Raw genomic sequence first — 27,473 nt, forward strand, 5'->3', positions numbered from 1 at the left:
CTCTCTCTCTCTCTCGCTATATATATATATATATATATATATATATATATATATATATAATATTTACATTTTTATGGTTCAAGAATGTACTATATTTATTTTTTTAACAATTTTTGTTGTTTTATACAACCATATGGAATAACACGGTTGATCTAATACAAAAAATCATTTGGTGCACAACAACTGTCTCAGTCGTCCAATCATGATCGGATGACTGAGATAGCCATTGATCATGATCGAATTGCTGAGATAGTGTTTCACATATCTTGCACAAGATGATTTTTCGATCAACCCTCTATAGAATAAATATTGAATGTTAAGAATCATGATCGGACGACTGAGATAGCCATTGATCATAATCGAACTGTGATCAGCCCTCTATAGAATAAATATTGAATGTTAAGAATCTTGATACAATACATGATAAAAGTGAAAGAAGCTGAATAGTAGCTGAAAAGAAGAGGAAATGGGTTTATTTTTCCTCTCTTTTCTCCATTTACAAGTTGCTCCCAGCTATACGAAGCTTACAAAGTGCAAGCAGTTGATGCAAAGTAATGGTCCCATTTCCCATCGGTTGCAAAAGCATTCGTTTAAAAAACGAGCTACCTACCTATTTTGGGAAATATATATATATATCTTGACTAACTCTTCACACCACAGTCTCAGACTCAGACTCAGACTCAGGCCCTATCTTGTAAGCTAAGTCTAACAATGGTTTTATAGAGCAAAGGAGGCTTGAAAGACAGCTGGGTTGAGTAAGCAACAAAGAAGAGTTCCCCAAGCCTCTCTTCCTTTCTATATATAAGATACAACTACCTCTCCTGCTCGAGTTCCTCCATTTTGCTGTTGCATCACCCTTCTACCATGAGCCTGAATTTTTCTGTGGTGAAATCGGCCGGAGCCATGGTGTCTCCGGCCCAACCAACGCCTCCTGGCGAGCTCAGTCTATCCGTCATTGATCAGCTTCCGGGGCTTCGTCGGAAAGTCCAGACCCTCCATTTTTTCCGGCATGGAGAGAATGCTGCAGAGGTGATTAGAGCAGCCATCGCCAAGGCACTGGTGTACTATTACCCTCTGGCAGGGCGGCTGAGGGAGTCTGGCCCAGGTGAGGTCCTAGTGGAATGCACTAGAGAAGGGATATGGTTAGTTGAAGCCTCTGTGGAATGCAGCCTTGAGGCTGCTGATCTCATTGATGGCAACTGTGAAAGGACCCTGCTCTTTGAGCTTCTTCCTCATCCTCCCATGGAGAAAGATGGGTTTGATCCCCTTGTGCTGATGCAGGTAAGTCAAAAACTGTTCTTCTCACCCGCCCTAATAAAAAACTGTTTCATTGTCTAGTTTAGGTGTCATATATACATTACTTCTTGTCTTTCTATTGTTTTAGATAAATCATGCACTCCGAAAATACTTGATCATGATTTTGTATGGAAAGATTTCAATGAGCAGATAGAGAGAATATCATCTTCTTTAGTACTGAATCTGGAATTTAGGAAATGATAGAGGAAGGCAAAGTAGAGTGGCAAGCTCCTCTTTCCAGTAGTGGAGGTTCCACTTCTGTAGCTTTGGCAGATATGGGTAGAGCAGGTTCACAGTAAGAGTAGAAGCGTGTGGGTCCGTTTTCTCTGGGTCTCCTCTAATGGCAGGAGATATTGCAGAGGAATTTTTTTTGTTGATGATGGAGTTTTTGACCCACCCATTTCTGCCCTTAGTCAAGCAGCAGAGAAAGTCCCCTCTGTCTGTATCACCCTTTCTCTGTCTTCCATTTCAGATAATCATTCCTTTTCATTCTTCTGGAAAAATCCATTCATGTCTGAATCGTCTGCTGCCATTCCAGATCACCAACCATGAATGAGGCTTTGCGTCCAAATGAATTTACAGAACCGGAATTGGATTTGCGTGTAGTGTGTACAGTTTCAGAGGTGGAGTTTCCACCATGAAAACCAAGTAGTTGTAGTTGAGCAGTCGATGTATTAGTTTCTTCATCTATAGCAGCTCTCATGCTTTTCTCTTCTTCGTCAGGTGACAAGCTTCGCCTGCAATGGCTACGTGATCGGTCTCGAATTCTCTCATGTTATCTGCGATGGTTTAGGCGCAGCACAGTTTCTGGGTGCAGTGGCAGAGTTCTCCAGAGGCCTAGACCGTCCATCCATTGAGCCAGCATGGGGAAGAGAAGCCCTCCCGCAGACGAGAATGCTCTCTATTACAGCGCCGCCGCTGCCGCCGCTTCCATTCCCAGATCAACGCCTGGAGCAGGCCACCGTCGACGTGCTTCCCCAACGCATCGACGAGCTGAAGCAAGAATTCCACCGGCAGACCGGCGAAACCTGCTCCACCTTCGAAGTCTTGACAGCCAATATATGGAAATCTCGTACAGAGGCCATCTCCATGGACGTTGGCAAGGACGCGGAAGTCCTACTCGTTTTCTTCGCCAACGTACGTCCCCAAGTGCACCCGCCACTCCCCAAGGGCTTCTACGGCAACTGCTTCTTCCCCGTGAACGTCGAGGCCCCCGCGGGGAAGATCACAGAGGGATCACTCGCCGACGTAGTGAAGCTCATAAAGGAAGCCAAGTCGAGGTTGCCTGACGAATTCGCGAAATGGGTGGCCAGAAAAGACGCCACGAGCAGCAGCGTGGACCCCTTCCTCCCGCCTCTTTCCTACGTGACGCTGTTCGTCACCGAGTGGGCGCGACTAGGTTTCGGCGCCATCGACTATGGGTGGGGGCTGCCGGCGTACGTGATGCCGATACAGTACACGAACGTCGTCCCCGGCTGCGTAGTGGCTTCTCCGCCGACGCCACAGAAGGGCGTTCGGCTGATCACTTGGTGCGTTCAGGAGGAGCATTTGCCTGCTTTCCGTAATGGATTGGTGAAACCTGATCGCAAAGGCGATCACCCAGTTTTCTCTGTTCATGATGAGAAAGAGCAACTGAATTAAGGTTGGGATTTTTAGTCCTCGGAACAGTTCCTGATTGCTGCAAAATAAGCAGATATTTTCGCTTTCTTGGGATTTTGTTGATCGAAAACTAAAAGCAAAAATCACCTCTTCCACTCTTCTGTTGCAGAGATTATCCTTCAACGCACATGCATATGCATTGTCTACGTCTGTTTGGTTGGTTTTGATTTTTGACGTTCGAAATTGCAGAAATGTCTTAGGATTGGCTTGAATTCGAACTTTCGGTAGAACAAGCTATTGGATCAATTGCGTTAAAATTTATATAAAAAACCTCAGATTGAATCGATCAGACTATATTTAGAGTTACGAAATGCATATGCATTGTCTACGTCTGTTTGGTTCCACATCTCACCAAGTCAATTTTGATGTCAAGGTGAACAATTCGGTTCAATGGGACCGACGTAACCGAACCTATTACACTCAGATCTAGCTTTAACCGTTGGAGCTTAACTCGGATGAACTCAGTAGGACCCTGTCAATTCGTCTGACTCAACCTAGTCAACACTAGGGTTCCCGGTATGAGACCTGAGTCCAAGGAACCATGCTTAATTATAACTGAATAAATAAATAAAATTCTTAAAATGACATGGCAAAAAAGCTTCTAGATGCATGCATTATGCCATCAATTCAGGGTCAAGGGTTTACAATCACTACATTAGGGCAAGAAACCTGACGAGGCTTATAATAATAAACAAAATTACTTCCTCAAGCCCTCACTGGTATGTTCATCAGTTATCGGTATCATCCTAAATTTTGGTGATTAATTCACAGGTTAGGAAGGGTCCGGTTCGTAGAGATCGTTAACCACAGACCTGTTTAGATTTGGTGGGCTGTATGCGTATGAATCATGCGCGAGTGTCTGCAATACCATTCGACAATCTTCTTAAGTGCAAAGAGAACATATAAGAAACAGAGAAACAATGAACTAATTTAGGCAAGAAAGGAGTAGCTAAATCATTTGAAGAACCCATACCTGTTCCTGTGAGCAAAAGTACATGAAAGGTGTGTACTGCAGAAAATTGGAAACCCTTGAGGTGTATATATCAGCATACCTGCCAACCCATAAGCAAAAAAAGAGTTCAGGTGAAACTAAGGAGTAACATCAACTTCTGATTTTATTAGCCAGTAGCCATAATGGTATTTTTGTAGTATAACTTCAAGCAGAAGCTCATACTTTTCAATTTGTCTTGTCAAATGGCTTTTATCCCACAGACCGGCACGTGAGAGATAACCCCACCTGATCAAAAGTTTTTTCAATGTAAGATCGGAGCTGTTCGTAAATGTACAACTGCAGCAGAAGTGATTATAGATCTGGAAACAGCTTGATATAGGGTGTAATATATGGAAAACTATCTGAAATCAAGCAAATTAGAGCTCATAAAGAGAATGAAACCTTTTGCAGCAAGAGATTAACTTTTGATTAACCAAGGTTACAAACCTAGTCAACTAACCATCATTTTAGCACATGGTAGCATTCTCGTCTTCAAATATATAACAGAATTCAAAAACTATCAAGAAGTAGTATACCTCTTGTTAAAGAGCTCTCCATCTGCGTCTAACATGGGTCCAATTTTCTGGTCCAACCTTTGCATCACAATTAGTAGCTTTTGCATGCTCTCAGTCAGTTCTTGGTCATCCAGGTTAGTAGCAGCAAGAGTCTGCACAAGGAAGAGTATGAAGAAAATGGACCCAACCAGATACCACTGCCCTTATAAGTTGTAAAAAAAATAAAAATATAGCAAATAATGTTTGCTGGAGAAAAACAGCAAGGATTTTGACCTCAAAGCTTAAATTTTTTTTATCAAAAGAATAGAACAAAAAGAGAAAGGAGAATTACAATTTACCTGCGCAGGACGTCCCTTGGTTCGTCTTTGCAGTGCAAGACGAAGCTGATTAAAAAGATCTCCCACAATTTCCTTTTGATAAATAAGTTCTACAAGTTCTTCTCTATGGGTTCGACCATGAATCAAAGCACAGAACTGCAGATTTCCCAGAGTTTAAAATTGTAAGAATAAATTAGTATTAGATAATTAAAAAAGGGCCAAGTTTAGGTTCAATACAAATTGGAGGAGAGGAGAGAAAAAGCCATAATGACTTATAAACTAACCTCTTCTTCCATTTCACGACAAATTAGAGCTGTCCTCCATCGCAAGTGAACTTTTGATTGGCTCACATCTGTATAAATATGATCACCAACATATAATATCTCGTCTCCCTGAATATTTAATGACTTTTCTACCATCTGAGCACTCCCACCAGAATATAAACCCCCTGCATGACAAGAGATATGAGTCCTCAGATAAGAACCTCAACAAGAGGTTGACATCATCAAGTCCCAGATGTAGTACAAAGCATTGAGCTGCATTCTTTGCAACATTTGCTAGCTGTTCCACCACTCAAAGGCTTATAAAGCATTTTATAAGATGTACAAGATCCTCCAAATATTACAGGATTAGAAACAATTAACTTCCACACGAATTCAGATAGACCTCCAAACAAAAAAGACCTACCTGAGTGTGCCTTGAAACAAGGTCGCATAAGTCCATCACTTGTGACAACCTCGTACACTGGTTGCGACATTTGGAAGAACTCTGGCTTCCTTGCAGAGACTATGACCTGCAAAATAAATTATCAGGAAAGTAAAAAAAAATGTATACTAAATAGGTGACGAAAATGATCTGCTTCCTCACAATGTCAAAAAGATCGCGCCAGCTCATATCATTTGGTAAAAACCTATTGAAAGCATGTTGCATCATTTTGTTTGTATATTGGTAGTCAGAGTTGGTGATTAATAGCAACTTCTTGCCAGCCTGAAAAAGTACACAAGAGCGTCATGAAGGATTACAAGTTATCAGCAAAAGCCTTTATGTTATAAGAATGAGAAAACAGTATTATACCTCCTTTTGATCTAAAAGAGCCAGAGGAAGCTCTGGATCAGGCACTACGAACCTTTCCGGGTTAGCCATAATTTCACTCTGCATGAACCATGACCAGATATTAGTCAACCATGATATTTTCAGAAAAGTTTGCATATCAAGAAGAAGAAAAGAAGTTTATTTGGCAACTTAAGAAAAACATGGGTATTACCTTAAGCCGACCTTCAACATGTGCTGTAAAGAGTGCTTTTGCAACTGCCTGAGAGGAATGCAAAAACAGTTAAAAGGGAAGAACTGACAATGAGAATTCTCTAGAGGCATGAAGTAAATAATATCTTTAGAAAGGAAAGTATCAAAGTTGCCTTGTAAAGCCCAGGATAATCAAGTGGTCCAAGTTCTGCTGGTATTAATCCTTCATCCAATTTGTCAACCAACTGCATATAAAAGAGCCTAATCGCAGATTAGTTTAGGAGAAGCGCCAAATCAAGTTGTCCCATGGCCAACTCAGCAACTCTAGTAAAGACTACTTGGGAAACAAGAAAACTGCATCAAAATATGTGAGTTTTATCAATCAATGCAAATTCGGTGGTTCTTGAAATCAGAAAAAAAAAAAAATAAAATAAAATCAACCTGCATGAAGCTAACAGCTTCCGAAACAGAGAAAAATGTATTAAGAAACTCCCAGCGGCTCTCATTTCTCAAATCGACCAGCTCCCGACCATAGATTTCACTTCCAAGCATAAAAAATCATAAGCCATCAAGAAAGAGTACAACATTCCATGTAAATCCCATCAAATGAGAGCACAGACTATCCAAAAAGAATTCTGATCCACACCTTACAGCTCGGGTTGAAAGCATCTTTGTTCCATGCATAGCTCTCTTCACATAACCAAAACGATCAGCCTTAACCAAGTTTCCTCTCTCTTTATCCATCATAAGACCTCTAATTACCTGCAGGTAATAGAAGTAACAAGAAGGATGCTTTTTTCCATTCAAGATTCTCTTAGTTTATAAAAAAGATACCAATTCAGGATCAAATTGCATCCAGCGAATTTTATAAAAAATATACCAAATCAGGATCAAATCTGAGTCCCTCAACAGGAAAACCCATGCTATTTAGGTTGGCCATACAATAGTCATAAGCTCGTCCTTCCCAAGCCTATAACAGAAGAACAGCATCAATTATAGAATATCATAGAATTTACAGTACTTTTTTTATTTCTCCTTAGTAAACATGCCACTTTAGATATTTGGTATAACTAGAGCAATTACCATCACATCATAGTGAATTAAGGTGTAATCCATGTCATAACCAATTGCACTAATTGACCTGAGATTCAATGTTCTGGTGCAAAATATGCCACGAGGTGATTGACCTGAAGAGAAGGGAGCCTGCATATCAAATAACATGGTAAAAAACCTCTCCAAAAAAATGGTAAAAAGAACTATCACCAGCTCAAAGCCATGAATACAAGCAGAGATGTACAGGAATCCCCAGTTGACCCAGCAATGTCTCAGCTTCTTTAGCCTCTATCCTCGCTATCTTTTCTATAGGACCCTCTAGGGTTGTCAGACCATCCATACCTGCCAGGTGACAAATGAACATTACATAGTACAAGTTTCCTTGTGAAATTCATATGTTACAGCTACGAATTTTTAAATTGGTTTTTTCTCTTTTGCATACAAATACCCTCAAATTAAAAACCAAATAAAGGAACAATCATTCTCTCTCCACGTCAAATGTTATAAGTTTGGGATGTTCAAGTTTAAAACATTGAAAGAAAAGTCACTATTCGTTAAGTAGTTCTGGCATCGTTTTATATTGGGAAGTATTAGAGCCGCATTATTCGAGAATCCAATTTTCAGCCATTATTTGAAAATGGTTCTTGTTTCTTAACCCTTATACAACATTCCATCTAACTCCTATTTGAAGCTGTTGCAAACAAAGAGAATCGTCTCATGCAAAACAAAAACAAGTAAGGCCTCCAATCAGCTGCAAAAAAAAAAAAAAAAAAAATCTTATGAAAGAAAACGAGTGAACTCTTGAGAAACTAGTTTCAACCGACACAAACATCAAACAGGGCAAGTTCAGTATAATTCCATCATTTCAGCACCAGCAGCTGAAAAATAGGTATCTGGCCAATAGAAGCAAACGTGTAGAACCGCCAAATGCAAAACCAATTGAAGCAAGGAAAAAGAAAAATTCTCAGAAAAATTCTAATGTAATTACAACTCAGGGAAACAGACCATTCGGACATACCAAACGCCTCTAAATGCTCCTGTTTGACATTTAAATCTCCTTTGGTGCTCTCTCCCAAATAATCAATATCCGACTTGCTCGACGAAGTAACGGAAAATGGCTCCTCGCCCACAGACTTGGCTTCAACCGCTCGACAGCAGACCATCCCAGGACTCCTCTCCGAGCTCCAAGCAGCCAAATTCACAGAAGAAGGTAGTCGATAAGAGTGATTCTTGAAATTGGTCGACGTGAATAAAAATCTGCACATAACTTCGCATAAATCCATGCTTGCACGCTCAGGATTTCCTCAAATACGATATAGTATCTGTTAAGGAAACTGTGTAAAGCGTGAAAGCCAGGTCCTAAAGAAGGGGAGCACGTGAAGAGAGAAATCAAGAGCAACAGAAATAAAAATAAAATCTGAGGATATCTCTGTCAACAAAGATTCTGGAGGCTGAAAGGGGAATGACATGTTGAGCTGAGATGGCTTTTAGCGGGGGAAAAGATTCAGGGACAACTAGTAGAACTCGTTCCGAGTTTGACTCAGGTGTTTTTCTTAAAATTTAAAATTTTTAATCAATAAAAATTTCGTTTATTTAAATATTATATATCAACTGAAATAAAAAATTTTGTATCCTTGAATCAACAAGGAAGTAATTTATAATTTTAAATACTATTTCTAATATTTTTTATATATTATATATGAATTACTTCAAATATGAATAAAAACCGTTCTATAATATTTAGGTATTACTTATTAAGAAATAATTTTAATAATCATGCTTCAAAGCCTAGATTACAAACCTTGCTTTGATATGATCGATCATTATTTTTTGCCAATGATTGATCATCTAGAATGTGCACTGGCTTTAAATATAAAACACCATAGATCATAAATGGTCTAATGGCCTAGAGGATAAGAACAATATACTATTATTGTAAGGCCAGGAAAAACATTTCTAGTTAGTGTCTCATGTTTCTTGAAAATATTTTTCTAGCTAAAAATTTTTATAAGAAAATCATATAATTTTCTAGGCAAGATTTTCCAGCTAAGATGGATCGAAAAACTATATAAAAATTTTTTAAATAAGTATTTGGCAATTGATGTTGTAATACTTTTAGCGCAAAAAAAAAATTCATGACAATTTTGTATCTGATATTTTATTTTATTAAAAATTTATTGGATAAGTATGGTAATGTATAAAATCGATTATTAATTTTCATTTAATTCCCTAAAAAATAGTTCTATTTAATTTTTAAAAAAATCTAAAATTTTCCATGTAATTTCCTATTAAGGCACTAATAGGATTTTATTTTCTTAATTTTTGAACAAAAATGTCCCAACATAAGAAGCTGTCAACTGCTTGTTAAGTAGAAGTATTTTAACCCCAATATCCAAAGAATTGTTATTTTAGATCATTTCATAAAAAAAAAATCATAATTAAAATATGTTTATTAATAAATAATTAATTTTCTGTAAAAATAACGGTAAATTGGCCACAGCAAAATAGTTGGAAAGGTATGTTTCCAAATACCCAGAAAACAATTTTTATATTCACATTACAGATAATTTTTAGTCTTCTTCAATCTCTAAGGCCACTGCTCAACCGTTTGATCAATAAATTAAACGGAGAGTACAGCTTGTACTACCTCTGGGTTGGAAAATCATCCTTCGTTTGAAACAAAAATGGAAGTGATCCATTAAACTATACTTGATTAGGTAGCTTTTGGCTGGTTCCAATGCAGCAAAACAGAATATGTGAGCGAAGATTCATATTTACAAGCTATAGTTCAGACAAATAGCAGTTGACCTCCGGAAAGATTAATTACTTGTCTGCTTTGCTGTCACTCTCTCTTCTTAATGGAATAGCAGTTTTGGGGGGAAGAAACAATAGAAAGAAATCAAAAAGCGGTGTTCAAATATGCTCTAGAACAGATTCCTTGTAGTCTTCTCTTTATGTCTTGCATCACTTCAGCTGATTTCCTTTCATGGGCAGTTGGGTCTTTGTCGTCTTCCCCTGTTCATCGAAAAGAAATGGAAATATTTGGCGGTTGACTGCCTTCTGGTCTTTATATTCAAGGAACCCAGTGTAGGCTGCAGACAAGGTTACTGAGTGTTTGGCGAACTTAGGCTCGAGATGGAGATTGTATTTGGAAGCTCAATGTAGTTAAGAGTATGGTCCATGTTGAATGGCAATAACTGAAGAAGCTGTAATGGAGAGAACAGAAGGTACCCTGTTTCAGAACAGAAAGGTGAATGCAGACTCACCACTTCAATTCTTTCTGAGTTGCTGTCCCTTGGAACTTCTGTCTGCTTGTGAGGATTTATAAACTTTGAAGGCGAAATTTCGAGTTTATTCGGGGATTATTGCTCATCTATTGTTTCTCTCTGTAGATCAAAGGATTCTTTTCCTGGTTGTTCTAACTGTTTCTACATATTTTTTCAGGTACCTTGCCAGAGTTGACAGTGTAAGTGCATAAGTGCTTCCAGCTCTGAGAGGTTTCTGAGAAGAGAATCAGTACTTCCCAGTGCTATGGCAGAGAAGAATAAGATAGCTGATGATCTAAACACACAACAGTCAGATACAGATAAAAGCTACGAAAAATCAACCGAGCCTCAAAATCCTGGGAAGAGTACAGGAGAAGAGGAGGGAAAGAACAGTATTCCATTTTACAGGCTTTTTACATTTGCAGATCCCATCGATGTAGCACTGATGACAGTGGGCACAGTGGCTGCTGTTGCCAATGGAGCTGCAATGCTGCTTATGACTTTAATACTGGGGAATATGATCAATTCTTTTGGCCAAACCACAGATATAAATCAATTGGTTCATGAAGTTGCCAAGGTATCATTTTAGTTGCAATTAGTAAAGTGACTTTCTGTATTATTTTTACTGAAATACAGCAGCAATGCTTTAACTAGAAAAACAGAATTTACCTATTGCTGCATGGTCCTTGGCATTAACAGTAATGTAGTGCTTTTGAATTTGAAGATGATTTCGGCTTCAATAGTAGAGAAAAATTCAAGTAAATTGCTGTTCTCTCAAAAATCCATTAATTTATAACCAGCATATCTCTTCCAGGTGTCTCTGGACTATGTGTATTTGGCTGTGGGGGCGGGTGTTGCATCTTTCTTCCGTATGTGAACGTCTCCCACTATGCTATCTTCCTTCTTATAATACTCAAAACAGTTAAAGCAGTTTAACTGATAAAACATGTTCCAATGCTTATTTGGCAGAGGTGACTTGTTGGGTCGTTACTGGAGAAAGACAAGCTGGCCGAATAAGGAACTTGTACTTGAAAACCATATTAAGACAAGATATTGCATTCTTTGATAAGGAAACAAGCACAGGAGAAGTTGTTGGTAGAATGTCCAGAGATACTGTCCTTATTCAAGATGCAATGGGCGAGAAGGTATTGATTCTCCTTTTTGTATTGTTTCTGAGTGATGAGATCTACTCCATGTAACCAGAGACCGAGCTTCAAGGAAGAAAGAAGACTTAATCACTGACATTGAGAAACAGAAGAGCAAAATAATAAACCGAGATAATCATCAACGATCAGAAACAGGAGAAGAAAATGCAAACCGTAGCTAATTTATTTAGGATATAGGAGAGCTGATTCTGTACATGTTTTTACAAGTTGATTTATTAGGCTCTCCAATTAACAAGCTGAAAAAAGTGTTCTATTAAATTGAAACACTAATATTTGTTCTCCTGCTTCTTTTTCAATTTTACAGGTTGGTAAGTTTATTCAGCTCGTGTCATCATTCTTTTCAGGCCTCTTAATTGCATTCATTCAAGGGTGGCTCCTCACCCTTATAATGTTATCAAGCATTCCCCCTCTTGCAATTGCTGCTGCAGCCATGTCTTTAGTTATACACAAGATGGCATCTCGCGGGCAAACTGCTTACTCGAAAGCAGGAGCAATTGTTGAACAAACTATTAGCTCGATCAGAACGGTAGGTAAATTTTGTTCATCTGTTGGAAAGTATAGTAGCATTGATAGAAAGAGGTTGCATTCAGTAATACTCTAGTCCTCTATCTTTCATCTGTAAAGAAGGAAAACCAACAAAATTCATGCTCAGGTGGCATCTTTTACTGGGGAAGAGCAAGCCATAGACAAATACAACATGTCCCTAGCTGCAGCCTATAAGTCAGGTGTCTACGAAGGGCTGGCAGTTGGAACGGGATTTGGTGCCTTTCTGTTTTTCATATTTTGTGCATATGCCTTGGCTGTATGGTGTAGTGCAAGATTAATTTTGGACAAAGGATACACAGGAGGAGACGTAGTTAATATTATAATGGCTGTCTTAACTGGTTCTCTGTAAGTAGCAAGCTCTTTCCTTTTCCTTGCACTTACTTTTCAGATATTCTAGTTCTTGAGAAAACAGAGAGACAGAAAGAGAGATTGTCATTTTGTACTATACATCAGATACATGGCCTAAATACATATTTTTCTAACTGGTCAGATGCACTTGGATGATTCAGGTGTCTTGGCCAAGCATCCCCATGCATGACAGCATTTGCATCTGGACAGGCTGCAGCTTTTAAGATGTTCCAGACTATAAAGAGAAAGCCAAAAATAGATGCATATGACACTAATGGGAAGATCTTGAATGACATTAAAGGGGATATTGAATTAAGAGATGTTTACTTTAGTTATCCAGCCAGACCAAATGAACGAATATTTACTGGATTTTCTCTCTCTATACCTAGTGGGACTACTGCTGCTTTAGTTGGCCAGAGTGGAAGTGGGAAATCTACAGTTATAAGTCTCGTAGAGAGGTTTTATGATCCACAAGGGGGAGAAGTTCTTATAGATGGTATTAATCTCAAAGAATTTCAGTTAAGATGGATCAGAGAAAAAATTGGGCTAGTTAGCCAAGAACCTGTGCTGTTTGCTTCAACCATTAAAGATAATATTGCCTATGGTACGGATGGTGCAAGTATTGAAGAAATTAGAACTGCAGCTGAGCTTGCCAATGCTACCAAATTCATAGATAATATGCCTGAGGTGTGATCATTGTTCTTTCATGTTTAGTATTTTCACTACCCTTTGATGCTCCAATTCAAAATTGCAGTCAAGTAACAAGACAATAAACTGTTGTTTAAATTTTTGTGGCTGCTAATGTTCAGGGACTTGATACAGTGGTTGGTGAGCATGGAACTCAGCTTTCAGGGGGCCAAAAACAAAGAGTTGCTATAGCCAGAGCAATTCTAAAAGATCCAAGGATACTTCTCCTAGATGAAGCCACCAGTGCACTCGATGCTGAATCGGAACGAATTGTTCAGGAAGCTTTAGACCGGATAATGATTAACCGGTCAACCATAATCGTTGCTCATAGGTTAAGTACAGTGAGAAATGCAGACATGATTGCTGTGATCCAGAAAGGAGAAGTTGTTGAAAAAGGTAAGGTTTTGTCCGTGAAACATGAATATTCTCAAGTGCATTTAGTTCTCAGAACTGACGACCACATCTGCAACTCTTCATTCCTTTGATTAGGGTCTCACTCAGAGCTTCTCAAGGATCCAGATGGGGCATTTTCTCAACTTGTAAACTTGCAACAAGCTAGTCAAGAGCTAGAACAGACTGTAAATGACCCTGATAAAGTAGAAATTATGCACGAGTCCGTCAGGCACTCTTCAAGTCAACGCTTCTCCTTGCACCGTAGCATCAGCAGGGGATCATCCGGTGGGATAGGAAGCAGCCGCAAGTCATTCTCACTCTCATTTAAGCTACAGACTGAACTCAAAACACAATCAACTGCACCAAATGAACCTGATGATGTACTGGAGCAGGAGCAACTAAAAGGGGTGCCACTACTCCGATTAGCACGCCTAAACAAGCCTGAGCTCCCGGTGATCATTATTGGCTGCATTGCAGCAGTTGTCAATGGAACAATTCTTCCCAGTTTTGGGATTTTTATTTCTAACATGATCAAGTCATTTTTTGAGCCACCTCCACAGCTACAGAAAGATACGAGATTTTGGGCATTAATGTTTGTCGTTATTGCAGTAGTATCTTTGTTGGCATCATCTGCCAGAACTTACTTCTTCTCTATAGCCGGGTGTAGATTGATAAGGAGGATTCGGATTATGTCCTTCGAGAAGGTCCTCAAAATGGAGATGGAGTGGTTCGATAATCCCCATAACTCAAGTGGCGCCATAGGTGCAAGGCTTTCAATGGATACTGCTGCCGTTCGCAGCCTGGTTGGAGATAACCTGGCTCTGGTGGTTCAAAACGCATCATCAGCAGTTGCAGGGCTGTTGATTGCTTTTGAAGCAAACTGGCAGTTGTCTCTCATAATCTTAGTCATGTTCCCTTTACTTGCCCTTAATGGCTACGCACAACTGATGTTCATGAAAGGTTTCAGTGCAGATGCAAAGGTACAATTTCTAACTGAGATGATCATAGTGAAAGACATCCTCACAAATAAAACAAAACTATGATCTGCTGAACTGGTTATTTTCTCAAATCATCAAAAATCATGTATGATGATCATAGTTGAAGGCACCTTTGCAGCAAAAATAAAACTTTTAAATAGAGAACTATGATATGCTGAACTAATCATTTTCTCATTTCATCAAATTTCATGACACTTGTGAACAACTTTTATATTTCAAACTCTAGTCCACTTGTGGGCGTTGAAACTGGATGTTTGAAACTCGTTGCAGATGATGTATGAGGAAGCGAGTCAAATTGCCAACGATGCTGTTGGCAGTATAAGAACCGTGGCCTCATTCTGTGCTGAAGATAAGGTGATGAAGCTGTACCAGAAAAAATGTGAGGGTCAGATGAGGACGGCAATAAGACAAGGGTTGATCAGTGGCCTTGGTTTTGGTCTCTCCTTCTTCTTGCTATTTTCTGTTTATGGAACTGGTTTTTATGCTGGCGCACGCTTAGTTCAGGATGGAAAAACCACATTCCCAAAGGTTTTTCGAGTAAGTAATCTCATCTCAATACGATGACGCTTGCTGAATCTCAAACTGCTAAAAGTGAGTAGCTAAAGATGAGTTTTAGCTCAAATACAGGTTTTTTTCGCTCTGGCAATGGCAGCCATAGCCATTTCCCAGTCAAGTAGCTTTGCACCGGACGCAAGCAAAGCCAAGGCTTCCACAGCTTCTGTATTCTCAATTCTTGATCGGAAATCAAAGATAGATCCTACTGATGAATCAGGGACGACACTAGAGACTGTAAAAGGTGATATTGAGTTGCAGCATGTCAGTTTCAGGTACCCAACGAGGCCTGACGTTCAAATATTCCAAGACCTCTGTCTAGCTATCAAATCTGGCAAGGTGATTGATTTCTGTACAGTAATTTATCCATTCCACCCGAATCTCTTTCCGAGATCTAAAAAAGTAAAAAAAATTTCATATGTTTTCACTCACAGACGGTAGCCCTGGTTGGAGAAAGCGGAAGTGGGAAATCAACAGTAATATCACTGCTGCAGAGGTTCTACGTCCCGGACTCGGGTCGAATCACACTGGAAGGAGTAGAAATCCAAACACTCCAACTAAAGTGGCTAAGACAACAAATGGGTCTTGTGGGTCAAGAACCAACCCTTTTCCATGACACAATCCGAGCAAACATTGCTTACGGGAAGCAAGGAAATGCAACAGAGGCAGAGATTCAAGCAGCTGCTGTATCTGCAAATGCACACAACTTCATATGTAATCTGCAACAGGTTGGAAAATCTGAAACACCTATGATTCAATCCATTAAATCAATAGCTGCATTTTTCTTGTTCATGTTAATTCCAAGAAGATACTCCAAAAGGACAAAACAATCAAAACTTACCAAAACGGCATTGCAGGGATACGAGACATTAGTGGGGGAGAGAGGAGGGCAACTTTCAGGAGGGCAGAAGCAGAGGGTCGCCATTGCTCGGGCAATAGTGAAGGACCCCAAAGTTTTGTTACTGGATGAGGCAACGAGCGCGCTCGACGCAGAGTCCGAGCGACTGGTTCGGGAGGCTCTGGACCGATTCATGGTGAACAGGACCACAATAGTGGTTGCCCACAGGCTATCCACAATCAAAGATGCTGATTTGATTGCAGTGATCAAGGACGGGATGATAGTAGAGAAGGGCAAGCACGAGGCTTTGATCAGTAAAAATGGAGTTTATGCTTCATTAGTAGCTCTTCACATGAGTACATCATCACATTAGGCTATCAATTATCAAACTTCCCAGGTGATAATTGATAGCCTCTGAACTCCATAGCTTGTGTAATGTTTATTCTATTCCTTTTGTATTGGAACTATATTAAAGATACCCTAAACCCTATATAATGTTATCAAACATTCCTCCTCTTGCTAAAGACCACAAATTGCTGCAAAGCGGCATAGAGAGCCACAAGGCACAGGAAGTTTATCTATTGAGCAAATGCAATTTTAGAATAGAGACAGGCTTATCAGCATCCAGTAAATGCTTCCAGTATCCCTTCAGTTATGGAGAATGATTGACAACCAACAAGTGTATACCAGTTGGCAAACCTCATGAAACCCACCAGTATTTGTGCATTGAGAACTCTAGGCCTAACTTAGTAAGGAACAGCATCCCTGTGGTTTGTCACCAGTGGTTGCTTCAGTCTTCGCCTTCTTTACTTGTGGTTTAACTGTAATGTTGATCATGCTTAACGTCCAAGCTGGTTGGCTCTTCTTTGCAACTGGCTTAGGATCCTGGTAAACATATGGTGCACAAAGATTTAAGTGCTAGACACTAATTCAAAAAGAGAACTGAAAATTTTGATTTTTCATCTGTTTCAAACCATATAATATTGTATCTTTGACACATGATGGCCAAACAGTGAACAATAGCAACCAGATCTCAAGTCATAGTAAGTGAAAGTAAAACTTATGGAAAAAGAATATACTGTTCAGAGATAATTAATGAAGTAATATCCATGCCAATAAATGATAGAGTGAATGGTAATGGCAAGGTTCATAACAGAAGAATCCTTTAATTCTAAACACCAAGCATAAATGCACATTTACTAAAAATATAAAAAAGGACTAAAAATTACACAAAAAAAGAGAGATAAGGAGAATGAGATCAAGAAAGAGCGGAGAATTGGAAACTTTGAAGTTGTTGGGTTTCTTCATCTGCTACTTGTCTTTCATATTCTCTCCTTGACTACACAAGTAATATTAAGTAGAAAACTTAAAAATGGACCAGCACATAATGCTGAGACAAGTTCATCAAAATAACTGTCTCAAACTCACTAGTCTAAATTTTATCCACAGCTGTAAATTATCTCCCACATGTTAGAATCAAAAGCCCTAATCCTCTGTTGTCAGCATACCCAATGAGTGCACAGCTTTAAAACCCATGCTCACTATCTCCAATTTGTCTAAGAACTCTGTTTCATCCTCACCCAGAGCTTTAGGTGGTTCTAGACAGTAGTAAAAAGAGATCCATAATATGCTTTTGAATCAATGCTTCATTGATTCACAGAATGAGATAATTGTTAAGTTAAGCTATGGAACTCACTGTACTGTGCTTTAATCTTTCATTGAATTCTGCATCCTGTCTGTCTTTGTTCTCTTTTAATATCTGCAGCAAAATGAAAAGTTATAAAAAGAATGACAAACAATTTTTTTTTTCCAATGAGAATGACAAACAAATGGCAACAAGATGAAAGTAATTGGCATGTTTTGGTTACTTTTATTTTGTTATGGAACTTTATAGCACAGCAACCACTCAACTTATTCTTTCTTTTCTTTTTTTATTTGCTATGCTACTTTTATTTCGAAACTAATGATCCAATTCCAGTTTCTTTAGCAGCAGTCCCATGAGAGCAAGAAAAAGTAGTCTCCAGGAAAGAGTTGGCACAGACCTGTTCCAAAAAAAATGGAATGGTTTAGTCTTTTTCTGGGAAAAAAAAAAAAAACTTTATTGTTTCTTGATCTTTCTTTCTCAACAATAATGTAAATGCCGGTCGTATGACACGTGAAACCCAGAATGCTACCTTTTCTGTATTTTTAAAATCTGGTTTAAGTCAATGAATACAATCTAATACGAAGCAATGTCAGCCTAAGGTAGTAGCAGTGATTAGTAATGCAGCTCAGATTCCAGTTTTGAGTTGTGTTTATCTTCCAAATAATTTAACTTGATTGTAGTTTAAATGATGTTCTAGAATCCAATTATGTTTTTATATTTCGTATTTTGAACTTGTAATTTTGGCAGTCAGACAAAACTTCCAGAAGGATTGCATGAACTTCCGTTTCCTTACAGATGACCTGATTTGTGTTGTTTCTTTCATTAATCGAATCCATCTTAACCCAATTCAGTGTAAGGTTAACTCAAGACCATGTCAGACGCACATTCATTTCACGAAATAACACATCTTTAAACTGGTAAAAGAACTCGTAGGAGCAGCTCCAGTTCGATTGATTAGTATCAATGTCAGCCGTTACGCAACCATCAGTCCAATCCCTTACTTCTCCTTCTTCTTCCCAAATTCTCAAACATTCTCGTTTATTGACAACAACACTCAAAAAAGGCAACCTATAACGTACCTCGAACAAGGGTCTATCTCTCTGAGCAGTCCCGTCGTCAACTCGTCCTCCTCTAGTTTTCTCCGCCTCTTCTGACTGTAAAGTACGTGTAGAAAACATAAAAATACGAAATTCGAAACAACTTTTCGAGTTAAAAAAGTAATTTATAAGGTGAAGCCAGGGGTCGGAGAAAGGTCGGCTACCTGCTTTTCGGAGACAAAATTCATCAATCTGACAGGAGGATCAGCTGCAGAGTCCTCGTTCATCTCTTCTGGAGTACTTCTGGGGCTCTGTTAAGGTTCTGGAAAGAAGGTTTCTGTCTTTCACGACGACAAAGAAGAGTGGAGACTAAAACAGGTCTCGTCAGTCGTCCTCGCTTTTATTCCGTTCTTGGGCTGCCTGACCGTCGACTCGCGCATTTTGGGCCTTATGAAGTGGCCAGGCTCACATGGGGTGGCCCCACGTTGCTTGAACCACATTGGGATGGTGCCGTGGGTACATATAAAATGATTGATAGGTGCATATCGCATAAGAATGATGTTAAGTAAATCATATGAATTATTAAGAGTATACAATTATAGGGCTGAATCTAATAAGAAAAATCTTTTGGTGCGAAACGCTATCTCAGTCATCCGATCATGATCAATGGCTATCTCAACAATCCGATCAATGACTATCATAGTCGTTCGATAAAAAATACCCAGTACCCTTAAACCCTTAAAACCCTAAAATCTTAGATAATAATAGTACTTACTTTTCTTTAAAGATTCGTTACCTTTAGTGCCACAGTCTTTATGAACACTCTTGTAATGGGAGTCAAAAGACTAGGGGCATCAAATATGAATCCAAGGTTCAACTCAAAGCAAGAGAAGAGAGAATAATCTCAAAAGCTTCCTACCACTTGGCAAACACTCTACCCAACAATCCACTTCTCTTTCACTTTGGTGTTGTTTATTGGTGACAATAACTTTTGCTTAAGCTTAAGGGTCCACTTAGATATGTTCATGGCTTATATTGGGTAATGAGTACGAATTACTCATTGATGTATCATGTGAACCATTATTGGTGGCATTGCTTCAAAGGAAAAACCAAATTGGGTTAGTGTCCCAATCACTTTTGCTTCATTGTCTAATGATAGAACTTCCACCCGTTAACGGTTTAGGGTTTAGGGTTTAAGGCAAGGATATGGGGATTTGTTTTTCCACTACTAAACTTGTAGATGTACATAATGTTTTGATTACCATTTTACCCTTCTAGTTTAATAAATGACAAAATAAGATAAAGAAATATTTTTAAAATAATCTATAAATATTAATTTATAAAAGGGAAATTTCTGAGTTATTTTTAATAAATTATTATTATTATTATTATTATTATGAGTCAAAATTTGACGTCATGATTTGTGATTAAGAATCTAAGATCACTGTATTGTGGTCAAGATTAAAGTCAGGTAGGAAGTGGGCCCGGTACCAGGCAATAAAAAATCCACTTGGTGGGCCATATCGAGCGAAGCTCGTACTCCGCGTGGGACCCACAAAATGGACGGCTTTGTTTTCTAGTTTTCCTGTAACGACAAAAAGCAAAACGCAATTATGGCGCGTTTGTTTTATTTTATGGCAGGATGCGTACGTTAAGCACATGACCTTCCTTGGCGCCACCAAGCACCGTCTCGATTGGCCGTCTCTGTCCGAGTTCTGGAATATATATACATTATACACACGCAAGCGGCAGCTTAAAGAAAAACCTTGGTTATCGGTCGCTGAAAGAAGCTCTCCATCTGCTTCTCCTGTGTAAATCGGATCTGCCTCAGAGTTCCGACATTTGATGACAACGCTAGAGCTACCTGATGACAGCTTTCGTTTCTGAGTTTCAGGTATAGTGACGTCGGGAATCTTAAAATTTAAGAACAGCGAGCTTTGTCTACGGTTGTTTGGTCATCGGAGAGTTCATATATGTCGTCGTAGGTTACCAAGAGTGAATCGCAATAATTTTATAACCGGATTTCTGGCTGGTATGTCATCTTTCTCGTTTCCGATTTGCGCGAAGAAGTGTTGCAAAAGGTTGTTTCTACGGCTTTCTACAATTTCCTGTATCTCTGTGTACCGAAACATGTCGTAACATCATGCCGTACTGTATGATATTTTGTCATTCCGGTCTCGATCGTCTGGTTCGATGAGACGAGTCTTAATTTTTTGGTGCTTGTGTTGTTTTTATGGAGGTTTATGTGACTCTGTGACTGATCGATGTAGTTTTAATAGCCTTTCTACACTGATTTTTCTGGACTTAATTGTTTCTGAAGTTCTGGAATGTTCATTCACAGTGATATCTCAAGAAACAGAAAATTAATCTTTTCTTCCGACTTTACCTAATAAAAATGACAGGAATTATGTTTTTCCGAATCCGACGTCGCAGAATTTCTGTTCCGTCTTACAAATCTGAAAATATGTTTTCATTTCTTGCTTGACTTAACTGCATTCTTGGCAGTTTTATATTTGAGAAAGGTAGATGAATTATCTCATTTTTATCTCAATCTTTCCCACATACGAATGACTTGAGCTCAAAAGAGACTTCTTAGAATTTTCTGTAAAACTAGATTCATAATCGAGAAATGTATTTAATTATTTATATTTTCAGTGGATATAACATTCATTTGTTAAAGTTTTGCAATAAGATTTTCTTTCCGTTTAACTAGATTTTATTTAAAATTTTTGCGGTTTTTTAATCCTCCATGCTTAAACCCTTCTCCAGCCAAATGTTTAAGCGGCCGAGGACTGTGGAGACGTGAACGGAGACAAACCACATTCAGAAGCTATTGCCAATTCGCCGTCCTTTTAGGTATGTTGACTAAACCGTAACAACATTCGTGTCAGCTGCTGTAGAATTAGTTCGGTGGAATAGATTTTGGCGCGAAAGTGTATCCTGAAATTTCTTGATTTGTTTTCACAGATCCAAATTGTTTACCGCTTTTAGGTTTTAAATTCTAGACAATATAGAATATCATTTTAAAAACCCAAGAAATTTCTAGAATCTGGAGATGCCAAGAGCCAGGCATGAACCCTTTCAGATCCTTTATCGCAATACTTTCGGGCCACCACATGGTTCCCATGTTTCAGGTTGCACCCCTTAATTTTCCTTTTCGGTTAGAGATTTTTTCTTTTATTTCGATCGACGCAAAAAGGCCCATCTCAGTTAGACAGGAAGGGAATCGGATTTGCTTTGCGACTGAAGCTGGGTACAAAGCTAAAGGGGCGATTGGTCACGGGTCCCCGTTTCCTACCCTGTCCATGGATTTGGAAAATGATAGAGATTCCCGAATCTCACCAAATCAGAAATTTTTTGTGCAGATTTGATGTCAAAGTAGCAATGAGAAGAGAAGTCCTTTTTCCCCTCTTTGACATCCTTAGCCCGTGGCCTTGGATTTGGGCGGCACTCCCTTGAGTGCTTGCCAGCGTGCAATTCGCTCCCTTTGATTTATTTCATTAGAAAATAGAAATGCGCATTGGTTAGTGATAGTTGATTACTTACTGGCAAGCACCAATTCACTAAAAGTAGTGGATTGAAAGTTATAGTAGCATTTGCAATAGTGCGAAAGCACTGTGATGCTACTTTCAGCCAAGGTGAACGAAAGTGGCAACGCCTATCGACTTCAAGTAGTGAAGGAATTTTGGGCTAACGGTTGTGGTATAGTTATCCTCGACGATTGTTGGCTCTATTTGCTCTACTGAGGAGCAGAGAGACACTGGATTGTGAAGTCCATATCCTAGACAAAAATGTCATCCTCTTTTGCCTTTCCTAGATTTGTCTCCATGTCGTTGGGCATCCAAGTGCATCATGTCACCTGACACGTCGCCAGAACATGCAGACCCTGGAATGAGATCCGCTGGCTCGTACATCCGACATATAAGTGTGGGGCTCTTAACGCTTGTCAAGTGACTCAGTCCAGCAAACCTGATCTCCTAATCTATTAATCTCTTAGGACCTTGAGACGTCGCCAAGCAGACCCACTACGGTTAGCATTAGCAAAGTAAAAAGTTGTGTGGAAGGAATTTCATGATTTCATTTGATTAACTCTGGATTTATTTTCTTTTTTGCTTGCTAATGGAACTTAGTTATTTTCTTTTTAAGATTGAATTCGATTTTATCCCAAAAGTAGTTATTTAGAAGATCTATTATTTAACACTTATTTATATAAGACTATCTTCATAAACACTCACTCGTTTCCGAGTTAAACGCAGACCTGAAATATGAATTTAAAAGTATGCATGTGCCCGGTTTCCCTATCAACAATTATCAACTGGAAGCCTGTTCAGTTTCCGGCGACCTCAGATTATGATTGGGACCATTCATGGGTCGCCGTCGGGACAGTTATCCTTGCTTTTCTCTACAAACAGAATAACAATTTCTTAATCGTCCACCAATGATTCTTGTCTTTTCTTGGGCACAGTTTGCTGTCAAAGTCCTTAGTCGACGTAAATAAAAAATTAGTAACAATAATACGAAACCCGGAAAGAATTACTCTCGGACTAGTATTGCCAAAAAGATACAGGTCACTTCGAAGAATTTAAGGGGAGAGAGAAAAGGATAGAAAGTGGGAGGATAGAACTTGAAACTGGAAGTACACCGATCAGCCGCAGAAAATCGTCCTCTCCCATACGAACATTTCTTACCTCGGAAGCTCTGAGCTCGGAATGACTACTTACACCTTCACATTAGTTTAATTATTTCTATTACATTTTTGAGCTGTTGCTTTGATAATTCCTTGTGCGCAGTACCCAAAATCCAGATTGTTCTTTTGTACTTTTGATTCTATTTGTTTCTTTGCAGAAAGAATAAATCCTGCAATGGATAGTCGACGTGATGCGTTCGGCGTTCACATGACGCCATGGAAGTGATAGCTTCAGAATTCGGAACCTTTCCTTCGCTCTAGTGCCCTGGGAAGTCATGAAGCAAGAGGTTTCTGCCGAGAGTAAGGCCCCTTTGACGTACTGTCCACCTCTTGCTCGAGTAAGGCATTCTAGAACTAAGGAAAGCGCAAAACCAGAATCCAGTACCGCGGTCTCCCCAGTCCTGAAGGCGAAGACTAGACCCGTCGTTCCAGAAGCCAATAGCGTTCACAAGCCTAGAAGATCTCCTTCCCTGAATAGGCTGAAACCTGGAGAAGATGTGGGAGCTCAAAAAGGGAGGGAAACGGACGAAACGAGGCTGACGGGTCGGCCCAGCTATAAGACTGTCGAGCAGCATGCTAGGATTCGGCGGCGGGCGGACCCTGCTTGCAAGAGCAGCGATGCTGATACAGATATAAAAAGAAATGAGTTACTATTGAGGCTGGAAGAGAGTGAAATTTTGGTTAATAGCTTACAGTCCGAGGTATCGGGATTGAAGGCTCAGTTCGAAAAGCTGCAGAGCTTGAACGTGGAGCTCGAGTCACAGAACAGGCAGTTCCGAGAAGATCTTGCCACCGCTGAAGCAAAGATCTCGACTCTTTCAAGTCACCATAAGGTAAAGTTGCCGCGTCTAATCGATAATGGACATTTAATGTGAGTCCTATTTACTGGTCCGTCACAGATACTGTAATTTAATGAAACCCCTTTCTCTTTGAAAGATGATAGCTTGCAGCTCCTATCCTTCTCCAATTTTCAGCTTTGCATGAATGTAGTTCTAGGATTTACAAAGAAATTTTACTCTTCTTGAATAACCCAATAAAAGCTGTAGAGCAACAGGAAGAAATGGCTTAGAAATTGGTGCTGGACGGTATTCTTTAGAGATCTGCAACAGCAGAGTTTAACATTAGTTATATGAAAACTTTAGCGCATTTATTTACTCTTTTAGTGATATTGTTTGAAATTAAACATGAACTGCTTTATCTGAAATACAAAAAGCTTCCAACTTGTTATAGATCAAAACTTTCAAAAAACTTATGTTAAAAAACAGAGCCAAAATCTTCAGATGTTCAGATCTACATTTTCCAATTTGCCATAGATAAAGCCAATTTCCATTCTGAACTGTTAAGAATAACTAGAGTTGTACCTCTCCGCTCCCTGCTCAAGTTAGAGTTGATTAACATTTCTTGACTGAATTTTTGTAGAGAGACTCAAATGAGGAGAAAAGTGAGAGCCCTGGGTTTAGAGCAGTTCAGAAACTCATTGCCAACAAATTGGAGCAATTCAGAGTAAAGAAAGAACCCAGTGATGGAATCGAAGCGGTTCAACTACATCCCATGGCTTCAGAACCTCCTACTAAAATTGCAGAAGTGCAATCGAAGGGCTCCAGGAATGTGCCTATCCCAGTTCAACCACCACCTCCTCCACCAATGCCACAATCAAAGACTGCAGTAGGTGTCCCTTCTCCGCCACCACTCCCACCACGTCGTGGTCCAGTTAGGACTGCTACAATGCAGAAAGCTCCTGCTCTGGTCGAATTTTATCATTCGTTAGCGAAGTATGATGGAAAAAAAGATCATCAGGGGACTGGGAATTGCAGCAATCATGGTGTTATTCATGCTCATAGCAGCATAGTTGGGGAAATTCAAAATCGGTCATCTCATCTTTTGGCTGTAATAATTTTAACCTTACTTGTGTGTGGTAATTTTTTTTTAACAGTTCTCAGACTAACTGACATTTGGTTGTATTTGGTAGATCAAAGCAGATATAGAAACAAGAGGCGACTTCATCAGATCTCTTATACAAAAAGTTAAGGATGCAGCCTATGCCAATATTGAGGATGTCCTGATTTTTGTTGAGTGGCTTGACAGAGAGCTGGCTTCCTTGGTAATCCAAATATACATGTTAGAATAATGGCAGATTTGAACTTTCAAGTTTCAAATAATAGTACTTTGCTTTATTAATTGCATAAATGCTTCATTTAAAAAAAAATTGCATAAATGCCTGAAAATTTTCATGTAAAGAAACATATATCTCAGGTTAAATACCCAATGAGCTCATCAACATTTGAGTGACAGTTTCAGGTCTTGTAAAGAATGATAAGAAGTCTTACCTGATGGTTAGTTAATTGACGGGAGTTGGTGAATAAAAGGCTTTTTTAATTTATTTTTTTGTTAGCTAGAAGTATTCAATTATAGTTTGAATTATCAATTTGCTGATTATCTGTCCTCCACGGTTACTTATGCTGTACAAATCCAGTACATCTGTAAAAAGGGATCCCTGATAATTGGAGAAGTGACAGATCTCTCGTTACATGTTACCTTATTGATGAGGTCCACTTGTGATATTATGTATAACTGGTAAAGTGCTAACACATATTCCCTGTGCTTCAAGTTCTCTTTATGATGCAAGAAGTGAGGGTTTTGTGGCCCATATAATATCAAGAGAACAAATGCTCTTACTTGTGGAAGGTAACTTTAGTCCGTGAGGGTAACCTGCATTTTCTTTCTTAGGCAATTGCTTTGACTAGTATACTTATTATAGAGAAACAAAATTCAGTTTAGGAGATTCTGCAGCTTAATTATGCCAGTGAGGATGCACTTTTTGTGGTTATCAATAGATACTGCCTGTTTCCGTGCATTGATGTTTTAGCTACCATTTCTCTACAGTCTGATGAGAGAGCTGTGCTGAAGCATTTTGACTGGCCTGAAAAGAAAGCTGATGCAATGAGAGAAGCTGCAATAGAGTACCGTGATTTGAAACGATTGCAGAGTGAAATTTCTTCTTACCAGGATGATCCTAGCACGTCGTGTGAAGTAGAATTGAAGAAGATGGGTAACTTGCTAGATAAGTGAGTCAATAAACAACATGTTATATTTTGAGTTTGAATTGTGTACAACTGGTTACCTGCAAAAGTTAAAACTCATCGATTCACAATATTGATTCTGGTCTCATTATGGTAAATTAGGTCTGAAAGGAGCATCCAGAGACTGATAAAATTGCGAGACTTAACCATGCCTTTGTGCGAAGCTTGCAAAATTCCAACTGATTGGATGCTTGATTCGGGAATCATCAGCAAGGTTGTTCCTTTTTGTAAAAACGAGTTATCAATTTTGCCTTCTTCTTTATTCAATTTAGTTCCTATTTATAGATCGACTAGTATTGTGATATGTTGAGACAGAGACTGCTTCCATTAAAATTCTGGTTCACTGTGCAGATCAAGTCAGCCACTGTGAAGTTAGCCAAATTATACTTGAAAAGAGTGTCAATGGAACTCGAATCAACTCGGCATTCAGAAAGGGAATCCGTGCAGGAGGAGGCACTCCTCCGCCAATGCATCCGTTTTGCTTATAGAGCTCACCAGGTAAGCCAGAAGAAAATTTTTCAAATTCTTATCCGACTGCAATCAAGCACTTCGACTTCTAAAACCTTGGAAAACCCAGAAAGCCTCACTTCACTGCTTGCCACAAATTATTCTATTCTTCGTGGTTTCTTAAGAACTGGAGCTTACTGTGTGATTTTGCAGTTTGCGGGAGGTCTGGACCCAGAGACAATGTGTGCTTTTGAAGAGATGAGACGGAGAGTGCCAACACATTGGGGTGGGTCTCGAGAGCTGATTCCAGGCATGGCATCGTAACCGGAGATTTACAAACACCAAGTTCCAGCAGTCTGGAGGTATAAATCAGTTCACTGATTATGTATGAAGAATCGCAGAATGTGTAATCGAGCACGTGGCAGCAGTTCTGTCGAACTGCTCCTAATACCAGTTTATTATAAGGATGCCAAAGTTTGCCAGTTTAGCCTATTTTTTATTTATATTTTAATTAAACGAAATGAAGATAGAATAAAACAACCTATTTATCTGATGATTAAGTAATCACATGAATTTACCCATTTATTGTGTATAATTTATTAAATGAAAATGGGATATTATTATTTTTACAACTCGAAACGGTATATACGGAATTAAGTCTATTTTACAACAATAATGGGCCATTGGATTGTACGGCAGCCATTATAGTG

General features: G+C 39.1%; 5 protein-coding genes across 8 annotated transcripts; 3 read left to right on the forward strand and 2 right to left on the reverse strand.

Annotated features, from left to right (window-relative positions):
* The first annotated feature begins 773 nt into the window (after window positions 1-773).
* LOC137959685 (acyl transferase 5-like) lies at window positions 774-2,937 on the forward strand. The gene is made up of 2 exons (XM_068807016.1): window positions 774-1,281; window positions 2,020-2,937. Exons 1-2 carry the CDS (start codon window positions 865-867, stop codon window positions 2,935-2,937), a joined length of 1,335 nt encoding a protein of 444 aa, XP_068663117.1. The 5' UTR covers window positions 774-864.
* A 605-nt stretch (window positions 2,938-3,542) lies between these two features.
* LOC137959807 (uncharacterized) lies at window positions 3,543-8,492 on the reverse strand. The gene is made up of 17 exons (XM_068807168.1): window positions 8,092-8,492; window positions 7,318-7,415; window positions 7,104-7,223; window positions 6,901-6,990; window positions 6,667-6,782; window positions 6,462-6,561; window positions 6,194-6,265; window positions 6,043-6,090; window positions 5,853-5,930; window positions 5,646-5,765; window positions 5,466-5,571; window positions 5,063-5,226; window positions 4,800-4,934; window positions 4,483-4,613; window positions 4,130-4,192; window positions 3,929-4,007; window positions 3,543-3,814 (listed from the first exon to the last, which is right to left on the reverse strand). Exons 1-17 carry the CDS (start codon window positions 8,354-8,356, stop codon window positions 3,728-3,730), a joined length of 1,872 nt encoding a protein of 623 aa, XP_068663269.1. The 5' UTR covers window positions 8,357-8,492; the 3' UTR covers window positions 3,543-3,727.
* Window positions 8,493-10,604: 2,112 nt separating this feature from the next.
* Window positions 10,605-16,386, forward strand: LOC137959686 (ABC transporter B family member 21-like). The gene is made up of 12 exons (XM_068807017.1): window positions 10,605-10,916; window positions 11,154-11,208; window positions 11,309-11,484; window positions 11,810-12,031; window positions 12,158-12,396; window positions 12,561-13,086; window positions 13,209-13,482; window positions 13,576-14,459; window positions 14,748-15,014; window positions 15,105-15,368; window positions 15,464-15,757; window positions 15,887-16,386. Exons 1-12 carry the CDS (start codon window positions 10,605-10,607, stop codon window positions 16,238-16,240), a joined length of 3,867 nt encoding a protein of 1,288 aa, XP_068663118.1. The 3' UTR covers window positions 16,241-16,386.
* Window positions 15,999-18,934, reverse strand: LOC137958792 (uncharacterized). Its single transcript, XM_068805922.1, has 4 exons — window positions 18,774-18,934; window positions 18,592-18,666; window positions 17,564-17,626; window positions 15,999-16,752 (listed from the first exon to the last, which is right to left on the reverse strand). The coding sequence occupies exons 1-4, from the start codon at window positions 18,834-18,836 to the stop codon at window positions 16,609-16,611; spliced, it is 345 nt and encodes a 114-aa protein (XP_068662023.1). The 5' UTR covers window positions 18,837-18,934; the 3' UTR covers window positions 15,999-16,608.
* A 1,363-nt stretch (window positions 18,935-20,297) lies between these two features.
* LOC137960244 (INCREASED PETAL GROWTH ANISOTROPY 1-like protein 2) lies at window positions 20,298-27,250 on the forward strand. Of its 4 annotated transcripts, none has more exons than XM_068807802.1 (9): window positions 20,298-20,443; window positions 21,319-21,405; window positions 23,395-24,069; window positions 24,656-25,123; window positions 25,206-25,337; window positions 26,120-26,301; window positions 26,419-26,530; window positions 26,668-26,814; window positions 26,977-27,250. In XM_068807802.1, exons 3-9 carry the CDS (start codon window positions 23,512-23,514, stop codon window positions 27,085-27,087), a joined length of 1,710 nt encoding a protein of 569 aa, XP_068663903.1. In that variant the 5' UTR covers window positions 20,298-20,443; window positions 21,319-21,405; window positions 23,395-23,511; the 3' UTR covers window positions 27,088-27,250. The 4 variants fall into 4 exon arrangements, with proteins under 4 accessions (XP_068663903.1, XP_068663906.1, XP_068663905.1 ...); XM_068807805.1 differs by having other exon boundaries at window positions 23,399-24,069; XM_068807804.1 differs by lacking the exon at window positions 20,298-20,443 and adding an exon at window positions 20,497-20,581.
* The last annotated feature ends 223 nt before the right edge of the window (window positions 27,251-27,473 follow it).

The sequence above is a fragment of the Aristolochia californica genome, unplaced genomic scaffold (assembly GCF_029961685.1).
Source record: "Aristolochia californica isolate CCGP_79_NKW_82.1479 unplaced genomic scaffold, dmAriCali1.0.hap1 SCAF_3, whole genome shotgun sequence".
In the NCBI taxonomy this organism is placed as follows: Eukaryota; Viridiplantae; Streptophyta; class Magnoliopsida; order Piperales; family Aristolochiaceae; genus Aristolochia; species Aristolochia californica.